General features: G+C 43.9%; 1 protein-coding gene across 1 annotated transcript; it reads left to right on the forward strand.

The window, feature by feature from the left end:
• The first annotated feature begins 1479 nt into the window (after positions 1-1479).
• anos1a (anosmin 1a) lies at positions 1480-13168 on the forward strand. Its single transcript, XM_041032815.1, has 14 exons — positions 1480-1656; positions 3392-3439; positions 7958-8023; positions 8327-8549; positions 9053-9237; positions 9395-9524; positions 9644-9849; positions 9934-10060; positions 10902-11003; positions 11519-11607; positions 11732-11903; positions 12243-12469; positions 12895-13036; positions 13125-13168. Exons 1-14 carry the CDS (start codon positions 1480-1482, stop codon positions 13166-13168), a joined length of 1938 nt encoding a protein of 645 aa, XP_040888749.1.
• Positions 13169-19927: the final 6759 nt, after the last annotated feature.

Genomic DNA, 19927 nt, shown 5'->3' on the forward strand with positions numbered 1-19927 from the left:
CTAGGTGAAACACATGAAAATTGATGTGAGAACACCTCATTACCTTTTAGTCTATGAGATTATAAATATAGAGGTGTAATGATGCTCACTCTCCGAATCAGAGAGGTAAAAACTCTCAGCTGCAAAGGCTCATTAGGCTGAAGACATGGATGCTATAAAACCTGAGAAGGAGAGCACTGGATCATAAGTGTGTTTGTAAAATGCAATGGAAATATAGGCGTCTTGTTAACCCTGCAGGATCCTCCAGCGAGGGGCAGGCGGGGGTCCCCCCTCTTTTGTGCCAGGCATGTGAGAGAGAGAACCTGAGGAGGAGGATCTCCTCAGAGTTTCCAAAACGTCATGTTTTTGCTTCTTTCCCTGGGCAAGGAAACCAGCTGAGGTATGTTTGCGGTTACTTTAATAGAGGAGTCCATAAAATATATTGAGATAGATAAATAAATAAATAAATAAATAAATAAAGTTGTTTTTGTAGCTACCAGTGATTACAGCTGGGATTCCCTGCTTCCCATGCTGAGGAGAATCCTCCACACTCCTGGAAAATCTCAGATTTGCCAACGTAAATGTTTCCTCTGCTTTAATAGAACAGCAAGAGGTGTGAGAGAGTTTGCTCTCGTGCTACAACATCTGGCCTTACCACAACATAAAACCCACTGGAAATACGCCACACAAAGCAGCGCTCCCCCAACCCCACACCCTCAAAGCCAATCCCAACTGACACTGGGCAAGAGCTGGGGTACACCTGGATGCCCCCCCCACCAAAAGGGTCTGACACCGGGGGGCCAGGCCAAGCCTTGTCCAGGCTTGCCTCCAAGCACACTTCACGGCTCATCAGCACAAAAATAGCCAAGAGAGTGAACATCCTGGGTCAAGGGCAGAAGACCTACCCCCCCAGCACCAGCACTACTAATTCCTTATGGCCATCACAGTCCAGTATCCAGCATCCTCTAGCAACAGTCTTGGTCTGAATAAAAAGCTGAACCCCTCCCCTCGGGTTAAAATAAATAAAACTATTTTAAAATTATATGACAGATAATATACAAGAACATACAAAATAATGAAAAACCAAACAGATTTATTGAATTAAATAGATCCAGTTTTCTTTAAGAACTGAAAATTAAGTCCCTGAACTGAAGTTTTGCCTCTTAAAAGTTTTGGTCTGGTCCTGGTTTTGTTACTTTCTTATATATTTCTTTTTAACACAGGAGGAAGTTCTGGTTGTAAATCACATCAGGTGCTTTGGCACAGGCTGGTGGTTCAGAGCTCAGCCTCTCAGCATCCTGACCCCGGACTGTGTACGCCTAGATCTTCTAGCTCCTCCCTTGGCTATATAATTTCTAGTTTTAGCTGGACTTCCATCAGATTATACTCCCCACTGCATCCTCTTGTTTCACAGCCCCCCGCCCCCCTCCTTATACCCACGACTACTACCACCGCCGCCCCCCTCCATTGCCGGACTCGAGGGGGAAGAAAAAAAAAAGGATGCCGGCAAGCTCGTCTCTGTGGATTATTTTCCTCCTCAGCTCCGGTGTCTGCGCCAGAAAGCAGCGCGCCGAGGAGGATGCTGAGGAGCCCTGGCCGGAGAGCGTGTCCAGGGCGAGGTGCGCGTCGCGGTGCCTCAGCCTGCACAGCGTCGCCGCGCTCTCCACATCGCTCCAGGTAAAGAAGCCACGATGCGCACCGTTGCGCACGGGGTTCCAGCTGCTTTTATTGTACATTGAACTCAATTCAGAGCCATTCAGTTATAATAATGATAATAATAAGCACGTTTAAGAACCAAATAAGTTTACTTTTATTAATTAAGTTTATTATTTAGCATGAAAAGATAAGAAGCTTGCTTGAAATCAGTGCACAGCATAAATTTAGTAATGTAATTCCATTGAAAGTAAATAAAAAAAATCATACGGTACAAGTAGCTGCCATGATACATAAAATCATTATGTATAATTATTATATAATATTAATTAAAATTATAATATTTTATTTTGTTAAATATTACATAATGAATAAAAACACTCGCACACACATAGTGCAGCGAGTCCCCTCTTTGCTCCAGGCTTCAGAGTGATAGCAATTCACTTAAACCAATGATAACCACAGAGAGTGATGGTCCACTCCACGAAAACGGAGCAGTCAAACTCAATCATTTGCTTTCTTTTATCACCATGTAACCAAGAGCTGCACTACTCCAAGAACCTCCTGGGTTTAGGGCCTCCAAAGTCCTCGAAACTGCACCTCAGTACCCTCTAACAGTTACCCAGCATTCAATAGAATTAAGTCAGTGATGGTTTTGCGCAGAGCGAATGTCAAATCGTTGGCCGGCGAAGTGTGAAACGCACTCAAATTGACCTCATGGATGTGGCTGGGATGGGTTTTAGGAGGGTGGGTGGGGGGAGGGTGCCTGTCCGATCCATGACTGGCATCATCCCTCCAACTGTTTCCCACTATAACAAGCAATAGCTTCGGTCCACTCAGATAAAAAAAAAAAAAAAAAGAAGAAGCTGTGACCATCTTTTTGCCTCGCTAAAGTCTCTATAGATTTAAAGGGCCCCAGAACTGGATAGGGGCCCTGGATCATGCCAAGGTTTATGGGTATTTAAGGTGTTCCAGAGCTGTCAAACCGGGGCAAGAAACCCCGCATTTCTAAAGGCGCAGTTTCAGTTTTGTTGCCTTGCTGCTACTGGACCCACCATCCTTTTCAGGGATGGTAACACCCGGTTAAAGCCACTATCCCACTAGAGGGGCCCATTTTGCCCGCCTCAAGAACTTGTGTGGTGGAGACATCAGTGGGTGATATTCACTTGTTTACCCCACCTATTTAGGTTCATTTGGTGACCAGTTGGCTCCCGATCAGTCACAGCACCCTTATATGTTACTTGCTACTCCCGGGAGCTGCCTGGTTCGATGACTGTATCGCCCAAGCAGCTCCACCGAAGCGTGGCATAATCATTTGCTGAGGCACTGCAGCTCAGTTCGTCTTGAGGAAGTTCGGCGAAAGGAATAGAGCTCCACTTCACCGATCCCCCACCCCCCAGAGGAGACAATTTAACTCTGCTCGCCATCTATCACGCTCTATTTATTTATCGACAAGGCAAATGTCAGCGTTTGAGAGGCCACATGCTCTCATCTCTGTCAGAAACTCACCAGCAAACCACAACAGTATGTGATCCCATGAAGTTCCTCTACTGTAACAAACATTAAATAATGTAAGATGATGTGAAGGACAGCAAGTCCCACACACTGGAGAGGGGAAAAAAAGTGTGGACTCTGTCACTCTGTAGCTCTGCTACAGCAGGGAAAACTATAATTAGGGAATTAAAATCTTAATCCCATCAAACCAACAACATTTATGTCTCTCGCTTTTGTCTCCCTCTTTTTTCATCCTCCTCTTTAGAATAACGGATCCTTGGGCTGGTGTCAAAACCACAAACAGTGTGCAAAGGTAGGTCTTTGTCATCTTTCACACACAAGCCATCATGCATTCTTAACTTTCCTCTCTTCCATGCCTGAAGAGCCTCACTATGTCTGGACTGCCATGCACCCGGAAAGCATGCTGCATTACTATGACAACCAGGCAACCAATAGGGTGTCATCATAACCATCATCATCAATCTTAGCAGCTGCATAAGTGCATTTTTAACAAGGGCTTTTAATTGATGGTCATTTTTGAACTTCTATGTCACCTTGTTTTGTCATATCGTGGACACAGTTATGTGTGTGCGTGTAACACTGCATGATGTTGTGCTGCAGTGGCTCTCAGCTCGACCATTCATCACCAGGCTTGGCCCTTTACAATCTCAGACACCCCATACATCACAGCAGTTCCCCCTGCTAATGCAGCAACTCTCGTGAAAGAGGCTGACAATAATAGATGCCTGCCACGATATTATGTTCATATCATAGAACTTCCCCTGGTAACTTTCATGAAATTATGCTCACATAATTTTATTTCATATCCAATGTGCGACCACTTAGTCGTGTCGTTTTTAGATATTTAACAACCCTCACGAGGAATATTGCCTCCTTTTTTGAGCTATGGAGATATTAACGCGCCTTAGCAGCCTCTCACTTTGGTAACCATTGCATCCCAGCGATGGGTAATTGTGATGACATGCTAGCGCGTTAGACGTCCCTCCAGCTGCATTATTAAGCTTGCAAAGTGAGATAAATCCTGGGCCCTTTAAGGGAATGATCACAGGAGCTGCTACACCTTAACACAGCAGTGTTTTTATATAGTTTGCACTTTAAATGTGATGTGAGGCCCCAAGTGAGAGCTATTAATTATCTTAGTGTATACTAACACATGCAAAAGGCACCTTACATTGACAAGCGTGCAAATATGCATGTATATAAATATATGTACAGGTACCAAAACACGAAATACAAAAACTAAATAACATGAAATATGTAATCTTGTTGTTTTATTGGCTGCATAGGATTAAAAAATGTTAGGAGGTAGCCAGAAACACAAAGGGAAGAGAACCTAAATGCAGACTGAGGACTGAAGTTACATTAGTGACAAAAATCAGTAGCTTATAGCTAAACAGAGGTGAAAACAAGATGCCATACAGCCAGGAAAACCAAGAAGATCTGAAAAGAAGACAGGGGAGCACAGAGGCTTAAATACACAAGAGTTGATTGGGAACAGGTGACACAAATTAGGCAATGACAAAGGAGGGAAAAAACCCAAAGACAACTGGATGTAATTCCAAAAAAACAAACAAAAAAAAAAACAGGAAATACAAACAGGAAATAAAACAGAGACACAAAAAAGCCCCAAAAAAGAGTCTACAAAAGAGTCCCTGCTCACTATAATAACCTTATAGTGTTAAATTTAAATGACTTTAGATTACATACAGATGCAAATGACCAACACTTTAAGACTTAACCACTAAGAGTTCAGGTGATAAAATGAAATTAAATGTGCCGTTTTCATTTTGGACACTTTGCTGTCACTAACTGGATTTAGTTTTTGGAAATATTCCTGATGTCTTACTTCTGACTAATGTGGCAATCCAAGTAGTGGCACAAGCCTGCCCAGCTCTTCAGCTCAGAGATGCCTGACAAGAAGCTCGTTGAAGCTCATTGCCGCAAGACAGCACCATCACTTTGGCTCGTGACCATTTGGCCCCCTCGTCGTCCTCATGGACCCCAGTGGTAATGAGTGCTTGTTAATCCTTCTGTCGCTATCTCCTCCAGGCAGGCAGCCATTTGCAAGTGCCAGTGTTGATTAACAACACACTCCCACACAGTCCAGTTCAATTCAGCTCTTTAAAAAAAGAGCTTAAGATGACACTACCCTAGCATCCATGTGTATACACTGACACTCGCAACCTAGACAATCGGCATCGAGCGTGGTGTAACGACCTCCTTTCAGTAGCACTTGGCAGTCATTAGTGGACTTCAATACTCCCTATAGACTTGTTGTGATGTTTAACTGAGAGCCAGACATCCTTTTATTTCTCTCACATTTTCAAATGTATAAAAGTACTTGTGAAATAATTTGCTTGCTAGTTTGTTCCTTGGGAAAAGCCAGGGCCTCGTGTGTGGATGTTTAAAGGTCTGGAACATTTTCAAAGACAGTGGAAGTTGTTGAAACAGGAAGATAAACATGGAGGCCCGTGTCTTCTCCAAGGGGTTTGCCTGGGCAGCGAATCAAACGGCATCGCAGCACCAAAAGAACAGCATTTTGCACGGTCAGCAGAGAAGTCATTCGCTCCATTATCTCCAGTTGGTCAAGGAGGAGTGGTGCGCAACTACTGCCAAAACACACACACAGAGCTTCACATTGCAGCCAAATAAACACAAGTCACGTTCTGTGACCTACAAGATCAGCTTGGATCTCAAACCAATTTCAATTGTGTGCTAAATTCTTCAGGCTAGACGAAAATATCTCTGTTGTCTTGCTACAAATGGGGGACTTTCTTAAATCTCTCTCAACCACTTCACAAAGTTCGCCCCAGTCAGCTTTATTTGCGGTGCGGTGGAATGGGATGCTTGATTTAAGCTTGAAATGGGGTGGAAAACTAACTGACGCCGAGGTACAATGGGAATGGCAAGGGAGTGGGAACGTCAGTTCGGATTAACCAGCGAGTCCTCCGGTGGAGGACCGGGGAAGGGAGATGGGAGATGGCAGGGGCTGGCGCAGGGGGCTATCAGATATGCTTCAAGACATTCTTCATTGCATAGCAAGGAGAGCTGTACTTTATTTTTTTTCTCTCCTCTCCACTCTTACTTTGTAGTGGTACTCATCACTGGTCTGAGGCGACGTAGACTCTAGAAAACGCTCTGAAGCTGCATTTTTAGCCTGTGTTGTAACAGTCAAACACTAAAACCCAGGACAAGAATCATGAACTTTGCATGAACTGAGTGTGGAACCTAATGAAAATATCTAAAATTCATCTAGTGTTCTGCAAAAGTCTTGCTTAGAAAAGAAATCAATTGTAGGGTTACAACTTGCATTTTAATTTTGTAACTCCAGCCGTTGGTTTTTATTGATTATCAGGACGTTATTGTCACCAAATTACATGCTAAGATCATGGAATGAGAGACTGTTTGTGAAGTAGGGGTGCTGGAGGAGCAGAGCTTTTACACAGAAGACACACAGCAATAGTCAATGAAGAGGGTCCTTGAAAGAATTCCACAGTGTTCCATGAAGGAAAGGAATGGGTGACTCTCTGAGCCTGCTGGAGATTCGTGAACCATCTCAACAATGTAGGACAACAAAGCCGCCAGCCCTGGGAGTTTGGGCAAAACCTCCTTCAGCATATACGAAAGACGAAATCCTCTCCTTGAAGCTTTTGACTCCGTGAACAGTCAGGTCTTCGTCCCATCAAAATTTGGATGTCCGGAAAAGTGCATCAGGAGGCTCCTTCACTTCATCGCAACATGTCAGTAACTCTGTAACCTTTCAAGGTCACATTTTACCTCCCTCTGGCGTCCAGATCATCTAAAGAAGAATTGACAAGCTACTCAACTTAAACCGTTTCAAGGCCAATTCCAAGAATTTTCACTTGTCCATCATCAAGCTGCAGTAAGGCCCTTCACAGTCCTTGTGGTGGGCACTGGACTCCTCTGCACCCTCCGCCAACAATAGCAATTGATATCCAAACTCCTGTGACATAGTCTCTGCAGACCTCAGTAAACACAAGTTTGTTCAGCATCTACTGTGCCTCTCTAACTTTCACACAACTTGCCGTGTCCTTGTGATGCTGCTGTACATTGCCCCCCCCCCCCCCCCCCCACTGTTTCTCACTACAGCATGAAATTACAATTAGCGCACACTTGCTCCCCTGGGCTGCTCCTGCTTAGGGTATAGAGGGCGATGCTGTTAATTATTTCAGGAGCTTTCCCTCACTTTTTAGTGTGTGCTTACTTATGCTGTCACACCAGCTGCCTCAGATTACATTTACACTCACTTATTGACAAGGCAGCAAAATGTTTGTTGAACCACTTTAATCTTATTTCCTATAAAATATAACTGGATGCTTGTACTTTATAAGTGAAGAAGTGCTTTACTGTAGCTACCTCCAGGGACACCAAGGTCACTGCAGGTTAATTAAATTGACCCTAAAGCAAATGCTGTTACAAGCCTATTCACCTCATGTGTCAACATGTTTGTACGGACTCCTGATGACACAACTTCTTGTTCTTTTGAAACCTTGATATTTTCGTCTCACAGCAAGATGACAGATTGTAATCTGACAGGCAAAGCTTATCGATAGTCAGTCGATAAAAGCTTTAATAATAAAACTCACAGTCTGAATGATTCATATTAGAATCTTGGAGGAGTTATTGTTACCTGGGATAGAGATGTTGTATTCTCAGATATTCTTTTGACTCAGCTTTCTGTGGTAAGAGAAGTTTTTAATCAGTCTAATGAGATAGACTCAACCTCCAATCTTCGTATTCCTATCTGACAGTAATGTTTACTTCATATTTGTTGCTTTCACTCCCACAGTGCCTGGAGCCCTGCAAGGATTCTTGGGAGATGAAGAGGAAAAGCAACTGCAGAGAGCTGTGTGAGGTACAATGCAACACACTGTTTGCTTCCTGTGCACTAGGATCAGGAGTTTTTAATGGGTTCAGAAACAGCCTGTGGGTCACTGTGCGCAGCTATTGATTTCACATAAAAATCTGTTAATCACAAGCTTGTTTTAGCAAAGTAGAGCTGGAACAGAAGGTTACAGGTAATGGGGTTCACCACCTCAACATGGCCATTGAGCATACTGGGACAAATCCCAGTGGGCCACCACATAAGTGGCCACAAAAATATATAGTTTTTTTACCCAGCCTCTGACGCTAACTCGTCTCCCTCCAACCCATCTAGCGGGTGTTTCCCAAGAAGCACTGGGAGTGCGTGACCAGCTGTGAGTTCCTTCAGTCAGTGTTGGCGATGAAACAGGGCAGCTGTCCGCCTCCGGAGAGAGCCAGTGGCTTTGCAGCTGCCTGCGTAGAGAGCTGTGATCATGACCGGGAATGCTCAGCTCAGAAGAAATGCTGCTCCAATGGCTGCGGCCACACCTGCCAGTCTCCCAAAGACCCCTACAAGGGTAAGGAGCACCACAACAACTGGCCTGACTAAAATATGTATTTATTTTAAAAAAGTTAAAATTGAATGATCATCAGAGGGTTCATCAATGTACCCTACAATTCATAATCCAAGCATCCTCTACTGTGCCATCTGTGCACTGACTCAAAAACGTCTCGTCAACCTAAATAAGTTGTCATCCCAGCCTCCCTCTGGGTCTTTACTCGGATAAATGAGGTAATTCCAGGTTGGAAAATCTCTTGCTAACAAACAGCGTGCTGCTGTGAGACTGAGTCGGGTGGAGCTTGCCCTACTTTAGGCCTCTGTTGTCAGAAGAGGGATCAAAGAGAGCAAAGGCAAAACAGAACCTGTGGCACAGTGTAAGGCCGTAACCCCAGGGACTCTGACTTAGAGCTTGATGTCTTTTCCATTAAACAATCTTTGTGGTCTTTAGACGATAGCTGAACCCCGAGCACCATCATGTATGATTTGTTGTTTGGTAACAGGATGACATTCATGTCCCAGGTGCTCCTCTGAAGCCCAGGAAAGAGCTGGGCTTCGAAGAACTGTCCTCCGGTCAGCTGGAGGTGCGCTGGTCTTCCCGCTTTAATATCTCAGCTGAGCCTGTGGTCTACGTCCTGCAGAGGAGGTGGAACTTTGGCATCCAGCCCAGTGAGGACACTGCTACCTCCTGGCAGGTGGTTGCACAGGTTAGTTTACCTACAAACTGTGTGAGTTTAAAAGCCAACATTTTTTTCCATGACTGCGTGAAGACCAAGAGTTAAAAAAAAACAAACTACAAAACATTCGGATACATCCTTTTATGTCTTGTTTCATTTCATTCCAACTTCCCCTGAACCATCACAGATCACAGAGCAGGGAGTGAGGCTGTCTGACATCCGACCTGGACGCTGGTACCAGTTCAGAGTGGCAGCTGTCAACACCCACGGGACCAGAGGTTTCACTACGCCCAGCAGGCACATCCAATCCAGCAGAGGTCAGTTTGTATGTGTTTGAGAGACTTCGGAATCATACAGAAGTAGTCTTTACTAATAATTAAAATAGAGCTAATAATATTATTGGATTAATTGTCATATGCCATCCCCTCTGCCTCAGACCCTTCCAGTCCTCCAGCCCCCACCGAGCTGAGAGTGGCCAACATGAGCTTCGGCCCCGGCAGGGCGGTGTCGGCTAGTCTCCGTTGGAGCATGCCCACTGACCTGGATGTCCCCGTCCACCACTACAAGGTCAGCTGGAGCTGGACTGCAATCGGGCAGGCCTCTGCTTCATCCCTGACCAAGAGGAGGAAGACAGTCAGAGGGGTGAGGACTCCGAGATATGACAGTGCTTTGAAAATGTGTTGAGGTTACTTGCTATAGTGTTGTGTGCATTCCCTGTGTGTGCAGAGCCAGGTGGAGCTAGACAGCATGCGGTCCAACAGGAGCTACAGCGTGGAGATCCAGGCCGTGTCCTACTGGGGACAAACTCAACTCAAGGGACCCCGAGCCGTCCTCCACTTCACCACACAGCGTGGTACGTCTTCCTACATAATCGAAAAGGAGACTTTATACTTCGTATTTAGATTTTCATCTTCCTGTCTGCTGCTTGGCTTAATGCTTCTTTCACAAAGTTTCTTTAAACCAGCAGCATGTTGAATTTGTATTCCTGCACTAAGTGTTTCCTCTTGGTTTTGAAAATGCATCTGTATGATCTGAAAAAAAAATCCTTTGGGGTTTGAACATCTAAAAGACTTTTTTTCCGCCGCCCAATGTTTGATCCTCAGTAGTTCACAGTGTCACCGCCACCCAGACGCAACCTTAACATTCCACTCTCACCAACTTATCAGCGCGACAGAGCAGAGAAATCTTTTTTAACTTTGATTGAAAATGTCACAGCGCTCCTTTCAAAATGACAGGTTGACATTATGACAAAGAAAAAAAAGGTATGTTCTTAACAATTACAGAAGCGAATGCATCATTAAAACATGGTGGAAGTGATTTTTTTCCTCCTTGCTGAGTAGAAACTGACAAAAAGTCTTATCTGTACGTGTCTGTTAAAAACAGGAGAGTTTCCAACATTTTGGTTGAGAGAAAGATATTTCAACATCCTCTGGGGATCTTCATGATCCTCAGAAGACAATTCATTCATGGCAAAGTGTCTCAGAAGCCTTTGAGCTCTCCAAAGGACACACCCTAGTAGTTTTGATGTGCCCCTGACCTTTAATTTACAACCACCATTATGTTATTAGCATATTCATGCTCCCCAGAGGAAGAATAACATGCAATATTGGTCTTATGCATATAATTATGCACATATTTCCCCAACAGGCCAGTTTGCACCCACAAAGTTTAATCATAATTTGTCTCTTTTGAAGCCACCAGTTCAAGCAACCCCACAGGCGACATTCTGGATGTGGGGACACCATTCTACCAGGACGGCCAACTCCGGGTTCACGTCTACTGGCAGAGCAGCACCGGTATGTACTGCTCATAGAAGGGGTGAAATATTTTGTGGACTTCGAACCCCATTACCTACAGACTAATTTTAGCATAGCTCCAAAATCCAGGGAACAGCCAATGAAACCAGATTACAACAACATACACTGCCAAAGTTTGGCAGAACCAAATCGTCTAAGACCGGTATATGCTGCACATGAGCTGATGTGAGCATCTGCCATCAAGACAACATGGCAAACAATCTGTCTTCCTCTGATACAAACACTGTAAAGCACCCACCTGTCAGATCTACAAACGCTATAGAGCTTTTTGAAGACTGATAATCTGTAATTATACAGCAGCACAAAGGCACTTTGTTTAAGGATGACACAGCAAGATGTGCAGCATCTGTCTTCCTGCATGTCTGAACGTGAGCTTAGTTACAGCTCAGCTGCACATTTGTTATCCCCTTTTTATGTCCCCCTTTTTCTAAAAACTAAGTTCCAAAACCTTACTCTTGCCTAAGACAATGAATTTCAAACTCTCGTTTGTGTAGATCCTTCAGTTGAGTTCTACAGAATCCAATGGGGGCCGGAGTATTGTGGGCACAACCAGACCAGACCCATGGAGAAGACTGTCACACAGGTAACCTTGTATTTGCCAGACACATAACAAACTTGATTGCTATGAAAATCAGCAAAGAGAAACAAGAGAGTCTGGACTCACCCTCCAATCAGCCATGATGGTTTTCTGTCTTTGTCCGATCCAGGAGAGCTTCATCAGCCTGCAGGGCTTGCTGTTCTCCTGCAAGTATAAAGTCCTTCTGCAGCCGGTCAGCAAGAAGAGTCGTCCTCTGGCGGAAAGCGCAAGCTTCTTCACTCCGTCCTGTGCCACCATCCAGGCCAAGAGTCCCAAATCCATCCACTGTCCTGGAGAAACACGTGAGGTTCTTTTGAGAAACTCTTCAAAAATTACTTAAACAGAAGAAAATTTACAAAAAAAAAAAAAAAAAGCAAAGTTGAACGATGTTGAAATGTAACAGAAATTCTGGAAGAAATAAACACACAGGTGCAAACTATTCCATACTTGTTGAGAAACCATCTTCATGTTCTAGTTTGTCTTTTTCACGCTCCTTCTGGGGACTTCTTGGCAGTCTGCTGATGCCTCAGGCCTCCCGTGAGCTTCCTCATGTGGATCACGAACATGTCGTAAGAATTTCCTCACCCTCCCAGCACCTGTCTTCATTTAACCCCTGGCTGTGTTTCTTTTTTTCCCCAAAGTGTCGCCTCAGAAGGTCCTGGTGAAGGCGACAAACCTGACAGCGTCCTTTGAGGTCCGGGGAGGCAACGTGACGGCCATCTTCAGCTGGGATTTGTCCAAAGTCCCGCCCCGCCAGCAGCTAACTGGTTACCAGGTGACCTGGGCGGAGGTCATCCCCACTAACCGTCACAACGGCAACAACAAGCTGCCTCACAGCCTCATTTCCCAGTCTCAGATCCTACCCCCGGTCAGTACTGGTATACCTTTTTGAGGTTTAGATCTGACAAAAAAACACAACAAAACAAAACACACAAAAAAAAACCAAAAAAAAAACCAAACAAACAAAAACATTTGCAAGAAATAAAGGATCCCCAGTTTCCAAATTTCCTTTTTCAGTTTCTTTCAATTTTGGGGTAAAATATATACCATTTTGTCTCCTTTTATTCTTCTTCTGGGTGAAGTTGTCCTCTGAAAGAGTTTTAAATGCAGATTCAGATTTGTATTTTCCCCTGCAGGCAAAATTCAGGGTCCAGTGGGCTCACACAACACTTTGCAAACCTGTTGAGTCTGCAGCTTTCTCACAATTTCGCACACCTTGAGCATTTTAAGATCTGTTTTCTGCTTCCTCTTCCTCCTCTCCTCACTGCTTTCATCTTGTCTCTTCTATTTCAGGATAGCAATGTTCTGGTGGTGTCAGGCCTGCACCCTGCCAGTCTGTACAGGCTGGAGGTCCAGGCCATCACAGCAGAGGGTGAAGGTCCTGCAACCAGCCACACCTTCCAGACCCCTGGATACCAAAGCACCCCGAAGCACAGTAAGCAAACAGAAAAATGATAATGGAAATTGACATTTCATTTGATTTTTCGAAGATAACTAATCCCGTGTTTCGTCTCCCCCGTCAGGATCCAGGCATCACCATAAACAGCCAATCATAGAGAGGCACTGAGCCCAGATGGCCAATCAGCCTGCATGAAGTTCCCCCTAAAAGCCCCACTTTGAAAGGCTGCCAATCATCAGCCTTTGTCTCATTGATTAGCAATACAGAAGTATCACAGCTAATTTGATCAAATAAATGCATCACTGTGAAACAGCAGTAAAGTTTAAATTTGTGCCACTTAGAAAACATGTATTTCCCTTTGATTCCCAGCTGAGAGATAAATCCTAACACTTGTTGTTTGTGATATGTGGGTGATTATATGTAGATAAAGTAGCTATACAATTTTAAACTGACTGTAGGGCTGGGTATGGTCAGACCAGAACCCAGAGTCTGGTTCCAAAACAGCTCAACATGAAGTTTTCTGCAACTCCTGTGTTCATGTGGGTTCCTGGAGACCCAGAGTTCTCTTTAACCTGTTTCTGATCTCTTCTCCTGATGAGCACAATCCCCACTTTTTGTGATGGAACTGCATGAGATGTTTATAGTGTAGATCCAATGAGTGGTCACCTTCAGTGTATTTTTAAAAACCTGGAAAATAACTCCCTTCAGCTGATGCACCGCCATGTAGCTCCACATTATCTGTAAATTCTGTATATATGTATGTACATATATATGTCTGTATTTATTGTGTCTGGATGAGTAAACATCTGTACTGTATGTGTGCTCAGCCTTTTGTAAACCCATAGAGACCCTGTACAAAGATGTTTTTTTAACTGAAGATAAATTTCGTGTCAATATGTGTACAGCCTTTTTTTTTTTTAAATTATTATTATTCTGTCCTTTTTTTCTGCTCCCTCATCATTTTTTTTCCAGCATCCAGTAATGACCTTTGTCCATTGAGAGAATTTATAATGATGGTGTAAGCGAGGCTGTGTATTCCTGGGAGGGTATGGGGGGCTAAGCCATGAGAAAACAAAGCTCTGCTCGCTCTCTAATTCTTCCCCCATTATTCTTGCAAACGCAAGGTTTGAAGCTTCCCTTGGGGTTACTGGTGAAATATAGGATGAGATGTTTAACTCAGCTGTCAGCGATGGAAAATAGACTGAGATCAGAAGTTACAGTTAGATACAGGAATGACTCATCCTCCCACGCTGCCTTGATAATAAGGCGCTCACTGATATTTAATAGAAACCAGTGCCATCGGCGGCGGCAGCAGTCGGACTTGAGGCGACAGTATCACAGCTATGGGAGAAGCTGAGTGGCTGAAGAGGCGAACCTCTCTCCCGATTGTTTGCATGTCCTCCAGCTGCAGCAGCAAAGACAAAAGGCCCCCCCCCCCCCAGCTCCCCAGAGCATTCAGCCTTCAGCCATTGTGTGAGTCCTTGGCCAGCAGAGTGAGCCACAGTGCTGATAACAACCTTGGATTCATTGATCTGTGCAATTCACCTGTGCATCATTAGATAGTTGCTATTGATTCCACCTCATTAATGGGGCTTTTTTTTAAATAATAAAAAAAATAAAAATAATAAGCTTGAAATTATCTTGTCGGCTCTCCAGCTCGCTGCTGTTCCATGTACGAATCCAAATCTCTGTGGAGACACTAACTTACATAAACGGAGACACTCGGCTCTTCATTAACCCATCCTCCTCATCAGCTGTTTCCTCCACACAAGTGTGGAGTGTCAAGCAGATGGACTGTGAAAAATAGCTAGGGAAGGAAGTGTTGTGGGGCTGCAATCACATGCAAGTGTGCACATATGAGCACACCAACATCATAAAAAAAAAAACAGTTGCGTGCAGTAATCCCCCCACGATCCAAACCAAACCATCAGGTCTTTGAAGAAATGCTGTCTGGCAGTTTTTCCTAAGGTTGATTTGTGTCCCGTGGCTGATCCAACACGGTTTGAGGTCCTTGGGGAACCACAGAATCGCTATGCAGCACTGTGGAACTGGGAAGAGGCCTCACAAAGGGGACTCGCACCGAAATCGATGCTTGATGCTGATTCCTTTGAAAATCTTCCAGAGATGAATCCGGAGGCAAAGCGGCTCTGTTCAATCATGGCGGTGATGTATATGAAATCAAAAAGACTGATTAAAGCTGTCAGTTATTTTTGCCCCACCTTCTTTCTCCTCACACTTATTGGTTCTCAGTGATAAAAAACTAAAAGCCTTGCGTTGTTTCAGAACAGCCAGGAGGGAGTCGACATTACTGCCCTCATTTCCCAGCTTCCCTTTCCCAAAATGCTAATCCCGCGTCCTCCTGCAGGCCTGCGAACCGCCAACTGTCCGCTTCGTTTAACCTTACCCCGGGGCCTCACTGGTGGGATTGAGCTGGCTCACGTTGCGGCGATGCAGATTTCATCAGCCCTCGTCATGACTAATACAATTTTCATCAAATCTAAAAAGCAAAACATGCCAAGCCATGTTATTGTTGTCTCTTAGTCACTGATTAAAAGCTCTCTGGGTGCCTCACATGCTGCTGATGGAGAATGATAGAGATTTATTGATATTTCTGATGCACTACCAACACCATCCATCAGCTACGCTTGAAGGTATAGTGTTTATTGATATGTGACATCAGAAATAGAGTTGCTGCTGCGTCTTTTTGTGGTGTTGGTGGTCCAGGAGAGCTCTTTGGCGATGTGTGGAACCTTAAAACAGGGGGACCTTTTTCCACACAATCCAAGCTGATGATCATCTTTCAGGACAAGATTATTCTCTTAACACACCTTAAAACTCTAGAAATAAGTTGAATCATCTGCAAACTTCATGATAAAGGGTAGAAGGAGTAGCAAAAAGGGGGCTCAACATGCAGTCCTGGAGGGCCCTGGTGCTGGTGCAAGTATGGATGAGAGGTGGGGCCTAGTCTATCCAGGTATCACAAATCACAGCCTCCTCTCAGGTCACCCACTGCTTTCTGAGGTGTCAGAAGCTAAATGAATTGATGGAAAATAATAGGCGCAAGATGAATTTTTGATACGGTTTCCGCAGAGCCAATCGGAGCTCTGACATGGTAACTACAAAAAGCCATCAATTCACTGGTTGTCTGTTGAGCAACTCATGAGGTCCGTCCAATGTGAATAACCCTGAGGTAGAAAGTGACGCCCAAAAGAGAGTAGTTATGCCATACTACCTATTAAAAAAATGACAAAGCTATGACAACATCACTTCTTTCCTCAACAAAACACAACAAATGTCATGCCACGCACTTCTGCCAGCTGATTTCAAACACTTCCAAAGGCCCCCTGGCTGACCAGGAAGTGATGTGTTGCAGCATCAGCCTGTAAATTTGGAGGTCAGATTGCAAAAATTGATTGCAGACGCCTGAAACCCCCACGGGCCTTGGCCATGGCCTCTAAACCAAATGCTCCCAACCTTCGCAAGTCCTTCCAGAATTAGTCTGATTCTGACGCACTCGCTCTCTCTCTCTCTCCTGAGATGTGTGCGATCAACAAACACACACAGATGCACAACTGAATGAAATGCAAATAAGCACGCCATCAGCAGGATCAGAGGAAACAAACTGTTGTGATGCTTCGCTTTATTTCTGAGTCAAAAGAAAGATATTTTCAGTCTTATTAGATCTTTGCTTTTGCAGTGAAGCATCTTTGTAAGACAGGATTCAAAAGTGTTTCTCTGTACATGAACTGAAAACCCAGAGGGGGCCAGGAGTTTTGATCAAGTCTGCTTTATTTATTTTTTTGTGTTACTGCAGTGCTGTACTGACTCACGTGCGCACCCGCTGTCACATGCACATGCTCTGCCCTAGTTCCGCCGTCAGAGCCCGGTAAATGCAAAGCTCTCCCAAACTGCTGCAGGCTGAGGATGCCTTTCATGGCTCTGACCTAGAGTGTGTGTGTGTGTGAGAGAGAAAAGGAATGGTGAGCTCTCAGTTAAGCAATGGAGAAGCAAATAAATAAATAAATAAATAAATAAACCACCCATGAAATGCACAGCAGCAATGTTGACTGCAACAACCCGCAAATCCTAGTTGGGTTTTAGGAGTGTTTGATATAGCTGTGGGGGAAATCAAAGCTGTCAGCCATCTGCTGCTGCATGTTCTTATCCCTTTAGTACATTTGTTTTTCTAGTATGTCAGAAATATATATAAAAAAATATAATTTCCTTGTTGCAGTTGCTTTTGAAGTTGAATTTATTAATTATAACGTGTCTGTAAATGTGTTTTCTATTATCCTCCTGTGCTCAGCTATCAATAAAACCCAATGCATGAGGAATACTTGGTGGCTTTAAGTTCACATTTCCATCAAAATGTGGGTGATAAAGGTTATCTGCTATAATGGTGTCAGCAGGGGTGAATTTTCTTAGCCAGCAGGTGTTTCAGTATTCAGGTATATAAACCTGAAAGAAAAAGAAAATCATTTTAATAATAAAGTTTCATGCATGAGAGTCTTGGATACTAATTTGAGCTGATATCATACAGATAATTATTGTGACTCTGAACAAACAGTGGGTGTCTTAAATGTGTGGAGGCTGATCAATATGATCAATATTCAGCCCCATTGAGGAGGCACTATATCTAGGAGCTGTAATGCAAGTGTTTCTTCATTGTGTAGGTCGATGGATCAGAGTATAGCACTCAAATCTATAAGGAAGGTTGGAGGCAGTGGTGGCAGACATTGGGGTACAAGCCTGGACAGGTCTCCAGGTTTTCACAGGGTTGACACATAGAGACAAACAACCATTGACAGTGAACCGCACGGGAATTTTTTCAACTGGTTTGAACCCAGAACCTTGCACCATATGACTAAATGGAATGGAAATATTCTTGTTCTCAAGCATTTCCCACTAAATTCCAACTCAGTCTAGATTTGAAATAAAAGTCTTTGAGGTTTCAGCAACTCTGGGCTGAGCAGCATGAGTTTGTCAAGATGGACAAATTCTCAAAGGAATAAATCTTAAAACAACGTCGGAAAATCCAAGAAAGAGTGAAAAGGTTTAAATCCTTAAAACTGAACCTTCACCGTGGACAAAGGCTACTATAATATACTTGAATCATGTCTATCTGCTCTGCATCACTGTTCCTGCTTCTGCAAATGCCCTTCGAGATTGCTTTACAACACTGCTCCCTGCTGGCGACACCGCGGTACCCCCAGGTTTAACTCCCCCATCTGTTTCCCCCGCCCCTGAAGCACAGCAGCATTTAAAACATAAATAAAACTAACCCCCCCACAAATTTCAAACCTAAAAAAATTTCTGAAATATCCAGTGATACACTGTTCCTGTATAATCATATACTGGGGGTTTAGTTGGAAGATAAAGTTCCAGGAGTCCAAAGAAAATGAGTTTAACGTTTAAGCTGCTCAGGGGTGAAAACTGACATCTCAGACTTTTATTAGTCCTGTAACAGTGTGTCAATCAATTACTGTGTCACCTAATTGGATGAAATACATCTAAATAAGATTAAATGAAGTACAAATGAAGAACAATGTGTGTAATGTTGTGGAATTTGCTGAAAAATCAAGCAAACACACACTAGAAAAAATATGTTTTCTAACAAAAATCCTCAGTTTTATCTTCCCTGTCAAAAATCAAACTCAAAAATCTACCCGCCTGCGTTACCCAAAATGCTATCTGAATCACACACAATAGGGTTTGGGACATAGATAGGAAATGTAATTAGAAGATAATGAGGAAATGGGAAAACACTTCCTGAAAAAAAAAATTGTGCACTTCACCCTGCATCACTTCACACACTGTATCTTCTGTCACACTTTTTGTTGCCTTTGCGAGTCCACCAGCAGCAGCAGCACGCACACAACGTCGCCCGCGGCGCTGTTTTAATTCAAAGCTCTTCCCAGCCAAATGGCTTTTGTCGTCTCGCTTTGTGCGTGTGATGCCTCAGTCTCCTCTCAGGTCCTTAGGTGTTCGAGCCAAAAAAACCCTACCTGCAGGAGGCCTGTGAGCCGAGCTCCGCGGCCTTTTGTGTGTTAAAGAAGCCTGACAACGAAGGCGTCTTTAAAGGGGCCTTAGAAGAAGAAAAGGGACTTTAATGCATCAGGTGGTGCAGACAAGAGAGCAGCGTTTTTTAAGAGCTGTGAGCGGCAGGGAGCTGCAGGAACCTGAGGGGATGTGACTTGAGTGCTCATGGCGACGCCTAACGGAGTGTGGACAGTCTATTATGAGCACCTGCCGTCGCCACAGTGCACTCATCTAAGAAACAGATGCGCACACACATATCAGCAGCAGTGCTTAATTATTTGATACACACACATCATCATGCATTTATTTATTTATTTATTTTGCCGTGTGTGTAGCTATGATTAATCAGACGAGCCGTCGTCCAATCACATCACAGACAACAGTGTTTCTACCTGTTGACAAAGCTTTGAAGTTCTGCAATGTTGGACCCAGACAACAGATGCCAGTATTTCCCCATGCTCAACACATCAGGTGCGAGGGGAAATTAAAAAAAAGAAAAGAGAAAAAAAAAAGGGATTTTTAACAGCAAGGACACCTGGCATTTTGCAGACTGTTGAGGCTGTTTTGTTGTGCGACTGACAGTGAATTAGCAAGTTCGATTGACCTGTCAGAGGACCTGAATACCATGCCAGTCTATGAGCTGCATGAAATACAGCACCTTCTCTTTAAAGTCCACTTGTAAGGAAGCTAGAAGCAGTAAATGTATGTCAGGGTCATGGTTCATGTTGTTGCTGCATTCCTTGTGTTGAACATTGGCCTTCAATTGCATGCAGCCTACACACACACACACACACACACACACACACACACAGTTCTCAGAGCTCAGTGAAATAATCTATAGATTCATAGGCTGTCTTTCACTCCCATGAAGAGTCAGGGTCATGTAAA

Source organism: Toxotes jaculatrix, chromosome 24, assembly GCF_017976425.1.
Source record: "Toxotes jaculatrix isolate fToxJac2 chromosome 24, fToxJac2.pri, whole genome shotgun sequence".
NCBI lineage: Eukaryota > Metazoa > Chordata > Actinopteri > Toxotidae > Toxotes > Toxotes jaculatrix.